The sequence below is a fragment of the Apostichopus japonicus genome, chromosome 5 (genome assembly GCF_037975245.1).
Source record: "Apostichopus japonicus isolate 1M-3 chromosome 5, ASM3797524v1, whole genome shotgun sequence".
Lineage (NCBI taxonomy): Eukaryota > Metazoa > Echinodermata > Holothuroidea > Aspidochirotida > Stichopodidae > Apostichopus > Apostichopus japonicus.
The window spans coordinates 18791647-18809394 of NC_092565.1; the positions used below are offsets into that span (position 1 = coordinate 18791647).

Genomic DNA, 17748 nt, shown 5'->3' on the forward strand with positions numbered 1-17748 from the left:
AAAGTGGACAGAATTTTTCTACTGGCAGAGGCATAGAAACAGTGACCTCAGTGATACAAGTGCTTTGCTCGGAATATGAACGCAAAAACATTGTGAACAAATATTACCTCTTCTTGAGCAGTTGTTTTCATAGGAGGGTAGTCTTGTAACAGACACCCCAGACTGTACTGAGAGGTGCAAAGTTCCCAGGACACCGCATCCCAAATCTGCGGATTATTCTTCCTCTTAACGAGACGTGAAAGAGCTTGCTTGTAGTATTTGAAAGCCTGAATGAAGTATAGAAAGAAAGCAGTAAGTTTGATTGCAACAAACTTGACAAACCTTTGAGAAAAGATATAAAAACAAAGCACTGATCATATAACTTGAAAACCTGCAAGAAAAACATGTAAAAGGAAAAAATTGATGAATGCAATATGTTATATCACGGTTCAAATACCTATTATTTGGCTGTTGATCCTAAAAGCTTGTTAAGCAGGTTTCTGTCACTCCTAAATGCAAGTTTTTGTTACTCCTAAAGCAGGTTTTCCAAGTTCGTTAAAAATAATGAAGCAAAGAGTCAAAACATGTTTATTTTTTAATTTGTTTAAATTGGCTGGTTTTCAATGCTTTTATGAAAAGTGTGTGGGCAATAAAAAGTTGATGTTGATGCTGTTTTTTAATTTTCATTGAATGGAGGTGAGGGTAGGGGTGATGGTAGGGTTTTGGGGGAGGTGGTGTGGGGTTGGGGTAGAAGGAAAGTTACCGCACCAACATAACTATCTTCTTCTAACACTGCTGTAAATATATTAATGCATTTGGAAGTGACACAAGACCAACAAACAACAAAGTAACAGATCAACTTACCGAATTCAATAGTTTCTCAAATATCCTACCTTTTGAAAGAAATGTCTCTCTGATTGGGAAAGCTGGCCTGCTACTCCTGCACTCCCCTGGTGAGCGTGACTCTGTGCACAGAGCCTCATTAATCGACCGCTGTTACATAGCAGGAGGGCAATGTTGGCTTCGTCCTTGACTTCCTCAAATGCTTCCATGCCCTTTTCAAAACATGAGAGGCTTTGCTTCCAAAGGTCTCTTTCTTCTTTTAAAACTTCATTGCCTTGTAAAGAAAAAATAATACTCATGTTACAATTATTGGTGGAAGCCTTTAAATGTAATTAAAAGTTTCAAGTGCAGACACAAAATGCCCTGAATATTAGAATTGTTAAACATGTGGACCCCCAAATGAGGGAATGAAATATTATTCAAGCGTTAATACTCTGTTAAGGAGAGAAAACCAAAGTTCTTTTAGAACATACAAATGAATATTATTTACTTACCTTCCCTTTGTTTATAGCACTGAGATGCCTTGCTCATTATATGTACTCCTAGTTCATTCTTAACGTTGCCTATCTTCCTCGCCACGGTAACCAGGAAGCTAGGCGACTGACCCTGGTCATTTCTTAGGGCACTGTTGTAACATTTCAGACTTGACCGAAGGCTAATTTCCTTCTCTTTGCTTAATTCAACTTCCCAACTGCTACCTGATAAGCAAGATAATCGACATGCTGTGAGAAAAGTTTAACAAACAAACAACCAACACCAACAACAAGAATCAAAATGTCTTTCTCACAGATTTATTTCAATCATTTTTTAGAAGACCTACCTGACCTTTTGAAATCTTGTACATCAAAGAAGTCCCTGAGCTTACAAAAATTCAGGTATTAAAAACAAAACAGAAGTATGGCTCCTCTCTATCAAGTAAAATCTTTGTAGATGTTTCTAAAATAATTTTTTTTCCCTTTTAAATATTCAATTCTATCCAATCAATTCCAATTGATTTTCTCAAATGTACTCAAAAGTCAATACACATGTGTCTGGTATATATAATTGAAAAAGTACAAGTGACGGACACTAGGAAAAACAGAGGTTGTTTATCAGGAAAAACAAGAACAGGAAAGAAGGAGAAAGAGACACGAAAACTAGATATCAACAAAGCAAAATAAACAACACTAAAACAACCTAAGTGTCTTTGACTATTTACAAGATGAGATTTCACATTGTTTTGGAAGCTCCTGAGATTAATAGCACAAGGAATACTCATAGGCGTGGGGGGCTGCAAAAACTTCAGGCAATATGCTGAGAATTTTTTCGGGCACCTACTGAAAGAAATATAATTTGCAATGTGTTTTTCAATGGTTAAACTTATATTATTATTATCGTTATTATTGTAACCACTTCCCCAATAATTATAACCATATGGAAGGGTAATAAGCAGCAAATGATTGTATGTTATTGGCATGCGATGTAATAACCAATGCATGCCTATATACTATGCACATTAAATCGTTGAACACGCGCGGAGCGTACGAAAATTTTGGTGATATTTTTCGGGCAGGTCGTTACAGCCCCCCCAAATCAAATTGGTCTCCTACACCTATGACTATATACCAAATAATAGTTGTTCAATCAAAAAAAGGAGAAAGAGTAAAAACCCCTTTAAGTTATAGCACACAACAAGAATCTTGGAAAACTTGCAAAATTCTAGAAAAAGCTATCTGTATGCTCTGATAACCTTTCACCTCTTCTTGAAGCACAACCTAATAAATGCAGATAGCCAGGCCTGTTACCATACAAGATGGTTCAATGACTCTCTGAGATAAAACACATGTCCTGCCACCAATTTCATGTTTCCACCACGACTTGATCAGATAACCTCCGATCTGGGTGGGGGAGGGGGGAGGGAGAAGGGGAGGTTTGTTCCCTACCGTCATACTCACTATCGAGTAAAACTTTTTCAGTTGCTTCTTGAATGATCCTGTGATTATCAGAGATGTCCTCAAATGCCTCTAGATGCTGCTCAAAGTTAGAGGTATCTTGAGCCATCATGACCAAAGAGTCTCCAGCCAGCATCCAGAATTGATGAGCTAGCAACCTCTGCTCTTTAAGGTTGGGGTCTTTCAGAGGGAAATGAGATTTTATTGCTGCAAAGGGAACCAAAAATGATAAATTTAATTGTGGATTATCAGAGTAGCTTCAGAGTCTGACAGTTACTAAAGCAAGTTTAAAGGAAAAAAAATTGAAGGAAAATAAGTTAGTAAAGCAAACATTTCAAATTTATCTTAATGGACAAAGCTACAAACAGAACAAACCATTTTGCCCTTGCATTTTGGCCTGACATTCAGACTAGGTAATACTTTTAAGAACACAGAAATGTGACCATGAACCATGAACTCAATACAGAGAATATAAGCAATGAACTCACAATAAAAATTTGGGCTGATTGTAAAGAAGACAGTTCATATGGAAAATGAATGCAGTACAATGAAGTCATAGGATCAATAAACTTTATATGAACAATGGAGCTAATGTAAATAATAATCTTAGTTAAAAAATAAATACCAAATACAAACAATGAACTCGACAATGACAACAAGAACAATGAACTCAATACCAATGAAAAAGACTTAATATGAGCAATAAACTTGGTACCATCAACAAAGTCAACATGTTACAATGATGTTAATACATATAAAAACAGTGAACCCAATACCAATAACGACAAATAATTTGGACAAGGAAGTAAATTTGAGCAATGAAGTCTCTATACTATGCTCTATACACTTAATATACTTTTTTGAGATCTTGAAAATGAGTTTATTACCGTCGCACATTAGGCCGATTCTGCTGTATAGCAGCGCTGCCCCATAGCGCTGCTTGGAAAACTCTTCTTCCGTCATTTTCATATAAACTTGCGCAGCCTGGCACAGAAGTGACACTTGTACATCCATTTGCCAGGAATCATTAGGAAAATGCTTTAAATCTGTCGCCTGCTCATGATCTATCTGTAGTAGAGCCGGCTTCAATTGAACAGTGTGTGGGGAAACCCCAACCACAGATAATGCATCGCTAGATTGATCTGACGCAACCAACGCAGTGTCTAAGTTATCGGAGTCTTCTCTTCTCGTCTCTGTTGTCCTCTCGGAGGTAACATCACTTGATTTTACCGTTCCCAAAATGTCATGCTTCCTCCCAAAGAGTTCCGAAGGCACTAAGGCAAGTCTTGGTCTAAGGTCACTGCTACTACTTCCTTTAGAATGCATCGATTGAGACTCATTTGAAGATTCTTCATCTTTGAGGACTGTGGTCGTCTCTGATTCCGTGGCCGGTAGATCAGCAGACTGAGCTCCCTTCTCCTTTTCGTGTCGGACTTGCTCAGGCGATGGCAGAGGAATTTTGACACTACTCGGAGAGGATGCATGGATATATTTCAAACCCTGCAAGTATGAAAAAGAAACAAATATGGATCTGTCTGCGGGATGGATGGAGGGGTGACTAAGGCAAGGTGGCCGTTAGAACACACATTGGTATGTGTATATTGAGCATGATTAAACATTTCCAGTGCTTAAAGACATAACTCTAGTCTCTTTGGGTGAAGAGAATTCTCTTATGTTGAAAAGAGGGGGCATTTTCTACCTCTTGAAACTGTCAAAATTCTTGATCCTTTTAGCGATTAAGACATAAAATGTTCAAGTCAGCGTTGAAGAAGAAATTACATCAGGGACTGTTCCAGGGAGGGGTTGTAGAAGGGGGTTGGGTGAAAGGGGGATGGGGGGAAGGGCCTGGTCCCCTCTGAAGCTTTTTGTTGAAAACAAGGTACACAGAAGACGATCTCAGAATAATTGTTGCAAGTGAACTCTGTATTCTTCTTAATAATATATTTTCCGTTACCTTGACGATGTAGTCCAGAACTGTTTCATTCTTTTCCGATGCTTTCTCATTACGTTTCGGTGATTTGATGCCGGTATTTACTTTCTCTTGAGGTTGGAGGCAGGGTGACATCAGTTCATGACATTTGACCTTTGGCATGATCACTTCCTCTTCTTCACTTCCACTGCTATTCGTGGGAGAGAGGGCTTTTTTCTGCCCTGCCGGGACCTTAGTTGGTGAATCGTATTTGTCATTGATGTGAATGAGAGTGAGCATGTAGTATGCGGAAGATGAAATCTAAGAAGAGATGAACAAGAATATGAAATTATATCACTATGAATTGCTGGGAAGCACACAAATTGGTTTATCTTTTTCTGGTTTTCTAGTACTTAATAATTTTCACCAAAAAGATGGCACACCTTCTTAAACACTGTCAACCATTTTGTAATCATTGAGTATAGCTAATATTAAACCTCTAGTAGTTACTTAGCGGTAATCAATTTTCCCCCTTCTTATTGGGGGGGGGGGAGGAGAGGGATAATCACCCACAAAACTGGAAAATAACATTAGTGTATCTTCATGTCCTCTCCTCTCCAGCATTTGAACCTCGAGTTAAACGTTTCTTTACAGCAAAACATGGAGGGTTCAACTTTTTACTTTTAAAATGCATCAATTTTAACCCACTCAGACTTTTCTATCACATAACAAATAAATACCTCCGGATGGGTATCTCCACTTTCCCTCAGCAGTTTCACGCATTCTTTCAGTAGCTTAGATATGACAGCATTCTGTCTGTGAGGAAGACAGAGAAATGAAAAATACTGGTTAATCACAAATGCCAAGAGAAAACAATGCATTTAATAACAGCAGCAAGCACCAGTTATTAAACATTTTCTAACCCAAACCTTTCCCTATTTTATTCTCCCCCTCTCTCCCCCATGTTCCCTTTTGCCCCTTCCCTTGTCCTGTTGCGTCTTGAGCAGAGACCAGAGAACAGTGACCAGAGACCAGTGCCTATAATTCTTTTTTTTTCTTTTAAGGATCCTTTGTTCCAATTATTTACTTTATTTTGACCGTTTTTTTTTAAAACTGTTTATGAACCCCGTCACATTGGTAGTAGAGATCAATCAAGGAATTGATCTAGCGCATAATATCCAAAGTGAAGCAATGTTCGGAGGAGCTAAGAGTCAAGTTCAGATAAGTCTTACGTCTCGTATTAAACGTGTCGACATAACAAGCTGTTTTGACAACGTCGGTGGGAAGTTTATTCTGCCCCTGCTCAAAGACTGCAGGAATCCAAGCTAAAGACCCACTGACACCCACTGAAACCAAAGAGCCATTTGAACACAAATCACTCACTTTTTTGTTGGATTCATCGCCGACATGTTCTTAGCGACTCTGTAGAGAAGTAAAGCTACAGGAACAATGAAAGGATTATCCCAAGGACAGTTCGGATACTTATCGCAGAGACTGGTCAGATCGTAGAGTTTGACGATATCATCCTCCTTACCTGGATTAATACAAATGGAAAATAAAAAAATACTTTAAACAGGGATGTAAATAAAGTATAAATATCTTAACCATCTTATAATTCCATCTCTGCTGATTGATATTTACAGTGCAAAGACAAGATTTACAAATGAGAAACCAATCAAAGGTTAACATGTTAAACACTTCTGTGGCATGACAAGGGTTTCTTTACTGGAGTTAATGGAGTAGAGATGGGGAGGGTGGGGGGGAGGGGGGAGGAGTGGGCATTCTAAGTAGTACAATGAAAAGATTTTGTTTGGTCTCTGCAGAATACGAAACAGTTGACATATGTTTCATCTCTTGTTTCTGATATTTAGGATCTTGACAGCATTTGTCTGACCTGAAATAAATAAAATGAATAAAATAGTTCTCACCTTTGTAGAGCCAGTATGTGTGTCCTTCTTTGGTGCAATTACTCTTCAAGAATGACAGGATATTCTGGGCAATATCTTTCACTACCTGCAACAGCGAGACGACCAGGAAGCCGATAGGTTTAGTGATTGTTTGGAAACTTTTACGTGAGAAACATTGAAGCAATGCGCTACAGACCATCGACCAGTATTGACTTCAAGTGATCAGTATTAATGGTTCTTGTACAGATGCAGATCAACATATCAAGTATGAAGTTCATCCAAATATTTACTCTTGCAGTTATCATGTTTACAGGGTTTGCATACTTATATTGACCACAAGTGACCTTTGACCTTCCAATAATCTCCTAGATGCTTTGGTTTTTATCAACGGCATGTTAAAGTACGGGGAGTAACCAAAGAACTTTAGTGTTCCCAACAGACGATAGATTAGACATGGTGAAACAATTTACAATGAAAGCAAGAAAACACAACCTAAGACTCAATTGTTGACAGCACAGGTGCAAATCATGACATAATGAAAATAAACATGTTTCTAAACACAAATCAATTGAAGAGACATGAAGGAAGCAATTTTAAGGAAACTTGCCAGAGGCTAGAGAGACATTTTGCACAATTCATCATAATGCATGTGTGGGCAATACCGTGACATAACAAGAGATAGCAAAGACGAGTGGATAAGCTGCACATCTGAAAATACTATTGGTGCCCTCTACATAATATGATAGTAAAACCATCTTAGAGATCTAGATCTCCAAGAAGAATGGGCTATTATGAGGTCACTTCCTTAACAACCAGTAATAACATATTACACGGTACATAATCTTCCTCTGATTGTTTTCTCCTCACCTTGGTTGAAAACTTTGCGTTTTCTAGATGAGGGATTTCTTCCGTCTTAAGCATTTCATATTTTTGGACAAAGCCATTGAGATGGTAGCACATGACTAATTCTGGAACATTACACATGAGGTTATCCAGCCAGTAGTCCATCCCTGTTAGCACGTTGATTGGACTGTTCGTATCTCTGAATAATGAAAACCACGAGGGAAAGCAACACGTGAATCGATGTAGAACGTGAAGACGATAACTTCTTAAGTTGTAAAACATTGCCACAAAGCAAAAAAAAACTCATCTGTGTAGAACCCAGACAATCTCAAACATTGACAGAGAAATGTTAACACAATTATCAGTAATTACAAACAGCTCTAATTTCCTCCCCCCCCCCCTACTAAGTAGAAGACAAAAGAAACCACAGGAAAAGAAAACTATCACCTAAGTGATGGAGATGATAATGCAAGAACAGCTGTTCCAACAAATACCTAAAGCAAAATAGACTTCCAGTTCAAAGCTTCTGTGGTCTTTATAAATCTAAAAACTTAATTGATAATTGCTTTATTGGGAAAGCATTGAAGCATACTCTCCTATAAGATTTGTCACTTTCTTTAAAACATGTAATAGTTAACTATTTGTCAAGACTAAAATCATTATGCAACCATTTTGATATTTTCTTTGAATTAAAAAAAATAGATTGAAAAAAAAATTCTCCAGTGGGGTTACTATACTTGATCTGATGAAAGAAAGAAAGATAATTTCCTGTGGTCAGGAGAGGAGCCTCAGTTTACTGGGTTGATCCTGGCCCTTTGGGGAAAACCTGATTTTAATTGCGGCAATTAATTGGCCAAAATCCAAAACCACTATGTGACTCAACGTGTGCTCAAATCGAAGTAACAAGATTGCTTAATTATCCTAAAAAGAGTCTTCTCCACAAAGACTTACGCCGTACTACTCACAAATCTGGAAGGTATCTTAAATTTTGTAAATCCACTTGGATGCTCATGTAAGATAGCAAAAATGATGACACGTCTGGGGAAATCTGTTCGTACGGGTAACCAGAATCTCGGGATAACGTTACAAAATAGGAAACATAAATAGTGCTAAATTTGATGATTCCTGATAAGGATAAACGTAACATTAACAGAAAAAAAGGTACATTTCTAAATAAGCGATTCTTTGTTTTTACCTGAGTCGAAGACTGACTGCTGGATACTTCCCTTCTCCAAAGATTGGTAGATCACTTCCAATCATCATACAGATGTCCTCAAACTCCCAGAGGACTTGTCGTGCAAACTCACTGCTCTCTGCCTGAAGGTTTGAAAGAGAGGAAATTTGTTAACAAATAGATAGAAGCTGTTCAATATGTAAGATGTCCAAAAAAAAATATATATATATGTATATAAATTGGCTGATGAGTGATAGGTAATTATTGATCTTTGAAATAGGAAAGACTATAAAAACCCAAAACGTCCTCGCCTTAACAAAATAACTATATACAACCAAAACTCTTGCATTGAAGCCTGACTTCCACTTACACACGATAGTTCTGGCAAAAATTTTGTTGGTGACTCAACATTTTATAAAGATAGCTTGCTTTTAAAGTTCTTCTTCTTGTGAACTTCTATCCATAGATGATAAACAATGCAACATTTGCCTTTTCTCATTCATGCTTTGAATAATTGACTTTTGGGACCACAAAAGTATCTAGAAATTCAACAGAGGATTAAAAGAATGAAACTGAGCTTTATTAGTTCAAGTTTGCCAGCCTTTCTGTTTTGTTATTTTCTAGTGAGTTTTCTGTTGGCTCCATGTATAAAAAATTAGATAAAAATAGATTTTTATTGAAATCTTGCCTCAATTGCTTTCCAGGGTGTATTGAATGAAAACAGTTTGGTATATGGTCACACAGTATGTCAAGTACTGTTGCCTACGACTAAGTTACTATAGCTTGAGTTGCATTCAAGCCAAACGTCTCTCTCTGGCCAATCTTGACATTAAAACTAGACCACAATGCCTCCTTGCTTGATTTATCTTCATCTGTCAAGCAAATAATATCATCTTTGGCTCAAAGACTCTACTTCTCATTCCTCCGACCTAGCAAAAGTGTTACCGTACCTTTTGGACCTCTGGGGGTACCAGGGGTATCACCGAACGCCCCTGTTCCTGTTCTCTTTGTATAGATTCAACATTCTGCTCCTCCATGCTGATAAAAAAAGAAACAACAAATTAATGTTAATTATGAGTAAAGCTTGATTTAAAAACAAAACACCTGCTGAGCCTAATTTCTCATCAGATTATGAAAAGATGGTTTACAGAGGGCTGAACAATAACTGACACAATGCATTATTATTGTTTAATATTGATATATATAACATTTCCAAGTCATTTTTCTATTGTTCATGTACTTGAATATATAAACATAAAACACTGAGTTTCTCTTTAAAAATCTCTTCCTACCACTTTCTTGATCGTATGAAATGAAAATTTGGGTGGGACCCCTTCATGGTTGCATTTTGTGAAAGGTACTGTGTGGTACTTCTGAAAAGCACCAGCAACAAAGAAACTGCTGTTAAGGGGAACCGCCGCCGTCAACTATGTAATGCACAGCTCACCTGGCAGAGCACAGAACCCGTTCTTCGTTTACTTCTAAAAACAGTTTCCTCAGGGAATCAAAACTGAGATATAACACACTATATTACACTGCAGTCTGCGTCAACTACATACCAACTATATATTAATGCACTTTTTACTTCCCTTTCTTGAGTGACCTTCAAGAAATCCTGTGAGTACAATCTAACATCCTGTATAGAATCTGTATGATGGTGTTCTGTAAACAGAAAGTTTATTTCCACTATTAAACACAAATTTCTGATTTATCCTTACAGATCTGCTATTAAAAGCAAAGGGCAAGAATATTGACCTATCCCTTTAATAATACCTGTGATAGAGGAATTTGGAGAGGAGATTCTGGTTCTGTAGCATCTGGTTGGTTTTCTTCTCTGTGGTAAGTGTCTGTCCATCTTGAAGGACCCTTCGTAAGAGGCATTCTTTCACCCAATCCCTGGCAGACTGAAGACAGACGATACACAGTTAAAGGGTGTGAAGACTCGTGCAAAAAGAAACATCTAATGCTGGTAATTTGACCTAGTTTTGAGGTGTAACAGAAGTGTTAAACACTACCATCGATCCCAGAAAATACACACACAGCTTGCTACCGTCGGTATTATTAGACACTAGTGTACAGTCACTACATACAGCTGCGGTCAATACCCATAGCACAGTATACAAACGATACAGCGATGGACATCTCAGGTCCAGCTAAAGATAACAATTAAGGTATCACGTTTCATTACTGTCTGCATTTGTAGCGACACGAACAAAACGTCACTTGCAAGTAACAGAAGTTAACTTTTTCAGATGGCCGCATGCGGTTTGGGGCGAGTCTTTAATGCCTTTAAACTCAAACACGAACATAGGACAGACATATTTGTTTAGCTAGAACGGAATCTGAATGTGTGAAATGTATCGACAAAAACAACATGATGACATCACAGAACACTCATCTTTTCTTTTAAAACAAAATATGTAATTAATTAAGCGAATCATATAACTCGCCCCTCAAACAACCTTATACCAAAGTGGGGAAGAAGATATCCAGACAGGCTTTACAAAAAAAAATCACTTTTGTTGTATATATTTTGTTTTTCCTACTGGATGATACTGTTTAAGTCTGCTGATGACCTTTGACCTGCAATCTTACCTCAGACGTATATCGTAATTCCTTCAGTAGATCCAGCTCATCGAGAAGGAGGGTGTTTTCTACTCTGTGTACCGCCATGCTGACCTGATTGGAGCTAAAGGGTATCTTCAATAACTTTTTAATATTCTGTTAAAATAAGAAAGAGAAATAAAAGTTTGATTGTAATGATGTGTGTTTTATACAGTATGTCCATACTTGATGAAAGCTGCCAACCGGATTTTGAAATTTTACTCTTCGTTATGCACCAAACACTTGGAATATAACAAGTAAAGTTGTGGACATATCAGTCAGTCTGATACATTTACAGACACAGGCTTTCATTCGATAAGAAATTCCAGCCCCCCCCCCCACCCCCCTCTTTGAACCTCTTTGAAGTTTACTTGGTCATCAAAAAAAGTCCTGTGACATCGATATTTAATCTAATCTAATCTAGATCAAAACTTGTCAAATGAATAAAAATGTACGCTGTGTCAGTGACAGCATCTGACCAGGCACTTGACTTGAGACAGTAAAGTAAACAACATCACATGACAAAGATTTGATATAATCTGGACTTTAAGCTGCAATGGTAATCAATGTACGGACTGTGAGAGTAACTGCAAGTAATCTGAAGTCTAACTTGTGATAGTAATCAACATATGCACCGTGACAGCGATAGCATCGACTCAGTTGTGAGGGGTGTGACAGTAATCCACCTACATCCTGTGACAGTTATAGCATCTTATCCAGGTACTTAACTTGCAAATTGGTAAATACCATGAGATGTTGATTGCATGCAGGGTGGAATTAATCTTGTGACAGTAACCATGGTGATAGCGTCTGATCAGGAAATAACTGTAACCCACACCCTGTGATAGTGTTTGCTTAATTATCTGGAAGTTAACTTTTGATGGCAACCAAGCATATACAGTAACCTATGACAATCACAGATTCTATCATCAGTAATGAAATGTGTGACAGTAATCATTCTACGTCTTATGGACATTGACTACTGCTGATCAGGATCTAACCTTGTGAATGGAAAAGTTGAAAACTATGGTTTTAAATTTTGCCAAACTATAAAAAATAGTTTCAACTACTGTATATCCCAAATGTACATTGAGGTGTCACAAATGGTTAATTACGATATGTTTAACGTTCCATCACCTTCGAAGACACTCTCTGCTCAACGACACTTTTATGCAACTGAATACCAGAATTATAGAAAGATGATGGGGTAAATGTCAGAGGATTCTTAATTCTTAGCATTTATCAAAATCATGACGCCTCTGATGTAGTACAGACCTCCGACGCAGAAATGACGTCAACTTCACCGACTTGATCTGGTTTTTGATTAGCCATTCTAAAACTGAAAGTGAAAACACAAAGAGAGGCAACAGGCGGTTAAAAAATTTCATATAGCTGGTATTTCAAACAATTTAAGAATTAGTTTGATTATATTACAGATATATATATATAAAATACTCAGAAATCTAAAATGAAGTGATTCTCACTTTCTCAGAAGCAGTAAAAGTTGAAATATTTATTAACAAAGCAAAATTTGTAAAATGCTAGTAAGTTCCATTTTAAAGTGATGTGGAATGGAATTAGCTAGAGTAGGTAAAGCAGGGGACCTGATTGTGTTGTTTTCCCTTTTGGTTAGAGAGTACGGAACAGAGAGGAGATGTAAAACTTCCGACTATTTCCTTGCAAGGAAAGAAATCAAGGAAAATTGGCAAGTTAAACACATGTAAATTATGTGATGGTTCTCAGGAAAAAGGAGAAATTGGGAAGAAGAAGAAAGAAAATATGCAAGCAATTGTGATTGAAAGAACACACATTACACTGAGAGTAAAAACATCCATGAGAGAAGCATTACACTCAACAGGTCAAAATAAAATGTACCTGAAATAAGTATCACCTTTTACATAACTCAACGAAAGTCAACAAGTGGCACATCCCTTTACCCGGCTCATGGATTTGTCTCGTTAATACACTGAGAGAGAGAGGGAGGAGCCTATGCAGACCTGGTGCTTTATTCTCAAACCAAAGTATTGGAAATAGTGGTCAGATGCTGGGAAAAACAATCACCTTCATCGGATGGTTATTTTGAAATGGCGGTCTAAGAAGCAGGAATGGGTGCAATCCTAACAACTATGCCTCATAATTCTCTAAACACTCATTGACAAGTAGAGGGCCTGATGTCAGCCAGTGTCCATCCGAAGTCATCACATGGATAGGTTTTCAAGTTTGTGATTAGTTGGTATGCAGATGTTGAGCTGTCAGTAATAATATTTAATCCGTTGCTAGGTAACATAACAAGTACTTTTGTATCTTCATTTTACGATACTTTCGAACCCTAGCCATCAAGTAAAAGATTATGCCATTGATGGCCATAATTATGAAAAACTGGTGTAATTCTATATAAAACCTATGCAGTCTACTCGCAAGTTTTGATCAAACATTCCACTTCCTTTAACCAATTATTTTTTCAACTTCTCCTTTTTCTTTTAGAAGATTATATAGGAGACATGCTAAAGCGAACCCTTACCTTGAGAACTCTCCTGGCCCACCCTTGACCCATGAATTCCGACCGTCGATTTGAATGCCACTCTTGAGCCAATTCGACGGTGGCTGGCGTAAGTCGGTATCTTGTTTGAGTTTTGAGAATGTCAGAGGAATTTGGGTCTGTGCAGATTTAAGAACATAAGTTGTCGTGGAGTTGACTTTCTCACTTCCTTCTTCCTCGGTCTATAAGAAAAGAAACAACTTTCCCATTTGAAAACCCTTACCTTGATAAAAGTGACATAATAATGCTGCAACTATGTAACACAACAAAACATAAATAAAAGTCTTATAAACAACTTTGATAAACCCCCTAACTTTGTGAAAAAATTCAAACTCATTGATGAAAATCATGAAAATCAAAATTTAACACCGTACAGCCTTTATAGTAACGTTACCTCAAATTTTCATTTATAATTGATATAAGCTTCAAAGCAGGCTGCCCTTGAAATTATTAAACTACCTGGGGGAGGCCTTCAAAATCAACATTTCATAGAATTTTCATGTCTACAAATACCAAAGTATCCTTCTACTATCTAAATGATGTCTTAAAGACACATCCTTGCACATATCCATCTGAGCAAAAATTCTAATTAACTGACAATACTGTACAACAAAGATGGAAATTGAATGCTGTCTATATTTTCAAATTATTTCTGTTCTTTTTCTTTTCTTCTTAACTTTGTTCCATTAAATCTAAATACCTATGGATGATCAGTGCAAAATACTTTGAAATAAGTTGTTAAATTTGTTTTATATTGTTAGTGATCTTTGGAGTCTGATGTTGCAACTATCAGTTAGGTCGGTCTGTCAAATGATATTTGGAATAAAGTCTCGTATTGATGTCAATGGTCAAGAGGATGCCTACTGTAGACACCATAATGTGCTGGTGAACTACAACTTTCACAACAGTTCAGAATTGTAATGTAATATCTTTTTTTTTTTTTCCTCTTCCACGGTATACTGGTACTAATTAGATTACTTACCATTCCTTTGTTTCCTGATTGGTCGTCTGGACAATCTGTAGTCTCAGTGATGGCGTTTATTGCAGAAAAAGATGCCATTTTTTTTTTTAAATCTTCAATCGTGTCTTAAGTTCTGTGTACTTGTTCTAGAAAAGGAACACAAAGCAACAACGATCAAAAGGTTTTGAATTACTAAAGAAGGTGCACAGAGGTGGGCTCAGTTCAGTACTCAGGCTGTGTTGACTATTAAAGTTTTTGAAGTATATATGCTTGCCAGCTAATCCTAAATACCATTCCAAGAAAATCATGTCAGACTTCCAATAGTACATATATACAAAATATGCCTGTCTTCATTTCCCTTTCCTGCTTGTTTTACACTGCATGGAGGGTCCAAGGCAGTGGCGGAGCTAGGGGTATTGGCCATAGGGGGCGAGAATGGTCTGTAGGGGCGCTTTCGACACTATCTAAGCTGAGCATCACCACAGGTTGGCACGGAGCGTACAGATTTTTTTGAGTAAAGATACTCCCTAGATCGCCGGATATGACCCTTTCCAGGCCTTTCTAATTTGCAGATAAACGAAGAAAAAATAGCCATTAGAGCATTTTGACAGAAAATTACACCAACAAAATGTGACAAATGTCAATAGGTAGATGGGAGCGCAATAAAAAAGTCAATAATCGCGAATATAAGTAAAAAGTGGTAAAGAGCTGAAAAGGGCGCCACCGGTCCATTTGAGTCCGTCAGGGGGGGGCATTCGCCCCCCCCCCCCGACTATATGGACGCTCCGCCACTGGTCCAAGGATAACAACTCAGGCATCCCAATGGTATCCAGTGGTACATATGTGCCTGTCTTTGTGTCCCTTCCTTACACTGCAGCCATTGTTGCTACACATGTTATTGCATGGTGAATGACCCTAAAAAACAACTGTACAGCAAACTCCTCTTTCAAATACCTCAATGAAATATTATTCATAATTTGGGACCAAGCTGATCACCACAAATCTTGCTTTGTATCAATTCAACATTCTACCAAAACACCCTTGATGTGCTTGAAAAAAAAAAACCCATTTAGATTCAGACACCATTTCATCTACATGTATCTTGGGAGGAGATTTCAATATTGACATGTCAATAATTGAGAATAATCCAGTATTTTAATGAATATAGATCTAATCTATGGATGTAATTGTCCAAAATGGCTCCATAATCCCAGCATAAGTTATGTTTTTAGTTTTACTGCTCCGCTATGGGTCAGAATCTTAGTCCAAGTATTAAGTATTTCACAAATGTGTCCACATGATTACCTGAACCACCCTTCTGCAAGTTACATTTGTCTTTCACCTGTTACTGAATGAGAATGTCTCAAGCAAACGCCTTGCAATTAGGCAAAACTCTAGATATGGACAGAATTCCATAAGATTACAGTAAAGCTTATGAATTTTGTTCTGACATAATTGCCTCAGATGTTGTTCATATCTGATGCTTTTATCTCTGGCTCACCTTATCCTCTAAAAGCTGCAAGGTATTGCTTTCAAAATTGGAGATAAAAAGTTTATCAGGAAACTACAGACTAATAAGTTTACTCTCTTGAATGAACAAACTACTTGATCGGGTCCAATTGATATGATTGCAATGGTCCCAAAGTAAAGAAAATATTTTCTTCAATTAAAAATTGGATTTGATGAGGTCACACAACTTTTTTAGAAACATTTAATACTTGGATATTCATTTACAACTAGAAAATGGCAGCAATTAACCAGGCATGGACTTAGACTTATAAAAAGCATTCAAGATTTGACACAGTTATGAGTTAACCATTACATATAGGGTATTTATGGCAAAGCCCACCATATATATATCCATCTACTACTTGTTTAGCATAAAGAACTGAAGTTATGTAAATAATACGTTTTCTGAATACAAACATCTCCATTGAAGTTCTATGTTACAAGAGTCTGTCATGGGGTTATTCAGGTATCTACGTCAATGACCTTATTTAGATAAAACAAAATTGAATTGAGTAAGCCTCTGCTACCTATATTATCTTGACCGATTGTTTTCGAATACTTTGTTGAATAGCATCGCGTTCGGATATGATACTTTTATTAGAAGTTAAAGGCCCAACTTAAGACTTTTACGACGTACAAATGGGCAAAGACGTAGTGAAGTGATTTTCGCGGAAAGGATCCATACAGTGTAAAGATATCTAAAAGCGAGTAAAGTCGAAGGCCATCCCGCAAAATGGTTTGAGATGAAAAGAAAAAAATAATAATTACCATAGTACTTACGTTTTCATTTGATTATGTGTACATTTTGACAGCAAAGGCGATTAAATGCAAGTACAGAAGTTGACATACTCTAGGATGTTGTGTAGTGAGAGACAAAATAAGTTTATTTAGTTAACCGTAGGCCTAGCCTGGGTAGACGGCTGAGGTAAGTTTCTACAAAATTCTAGGTTTTTCGACAACACAGCTAGTTGACCTTTAACGTCATTTCCGTTCAGATTCACTGATAATATGAATCGTTTTAGGGGTAAATTGTGAAGCTTTTGGAAAAGTTGGGGATAGAGATTGAGATACCAGTTACTTTTAGATCATTGTGAAAACCAAATTCATAATATCAAGTCAAGAAATGATGGAAAACGAAACACTCCGTGAGTTGTACCAAGTGTTCGAATCACCAATGTGAGTGAAACACTCAGAATGCAATATCAAGTGTTTGGCTTGCGGTGGGGGTGTTACTAAAACGAATGACAATTGCGTTACACATAACGAATGACAATATGTTGTACACACTAAAAAATTGCGTTGACTAAAACGAATGACAGTAATGACAGCACAGACATTTGCTTCAACCGGATATCACAGTTCAGATTTCGTGGGTATCTAGATCTAGTAAAGTACGGACAAGATAAAAACGCACCTTATAGTAAGCGAAATTGTAAGTCTGATTTAAAAAAAAAATTAACGTCATTTTTCCGATATTAATTGTTAGAAACTAACAATAATATAATCTTGAAACGGATATATTTCTATATAAATCTACAGAGGTAAAAAG

General features: G+C 37.2%; 1 protein-coding gene across 2 annotated transcripts in view; it reads right to left on the minus strand.

Moving 5' to 3' along the window:
- LOC139967922 (erythroid differentiation-related factor 1-like) overlaps positions 1–17254 on the minus strand; it is a 22243-nt gene extending 4989 nt beyond the window's left edge. Inside the window, exons 1-18 of one of the 2 annotated variants that reach the window (XM_071972141.1) lie at positions 16980–17254; positions 14712–14836; positions 13712–13911; positions 12466–12529; positions 11182–11307; positions 10360–10490; positions 9537–9624; positions 8608–8729; positions 7437–7611; positions 6591–6675; positions 6046–6196; positions 5403–5478; positions 4708–4983; positions 3641–4253; positions 2745–2960; positions 1317–1520; positions 873–1096; positions 108–266 (exon numbers count right to left, since the gene is read on the minus strand). In XM_071972141.1, coding sequence (XP_071828242.1) covers positions 108–266; positions 873–1096; positions 1317–1520; positions 2745–2960; positions 3641–4253; positions 4708–4983; positions 5403–5478; positions 6046–6196; positions 6591–6675; positions 7437–7611; positions 8608–8729; positions 9537–9624; positions 10360–10490; positions 11182–11307; positions 12466–12529; positions 13712–13911; positions 14712–14789 — 2988 coding nt within the window. In that variant the 5' untranslated portion in view covers positions 14790–14836; positions 16980–17254. The remainder of the gene's footprint in view (positions 1–107; positions 267–872; positions 1097–1316; positions 1521–2744; positions 2961–3640; positions 4254–4707; positions 4984–5402; positions 5479–6045; positions 6197–6590; positions 6676–7436; positions 7612–8607; positions 8730–9536; positions 9625–10359; positions 10491–11181; positions 11308–12465; positions 12530–13711; positions 13912–14711; positions 14837–16979) is intronic. The other variant, XM_071972142.1, reaches the window with a different exon arrangement.
- Between the last annotated feature and the right edge of the window lie 494 nt (positions 17255–17748).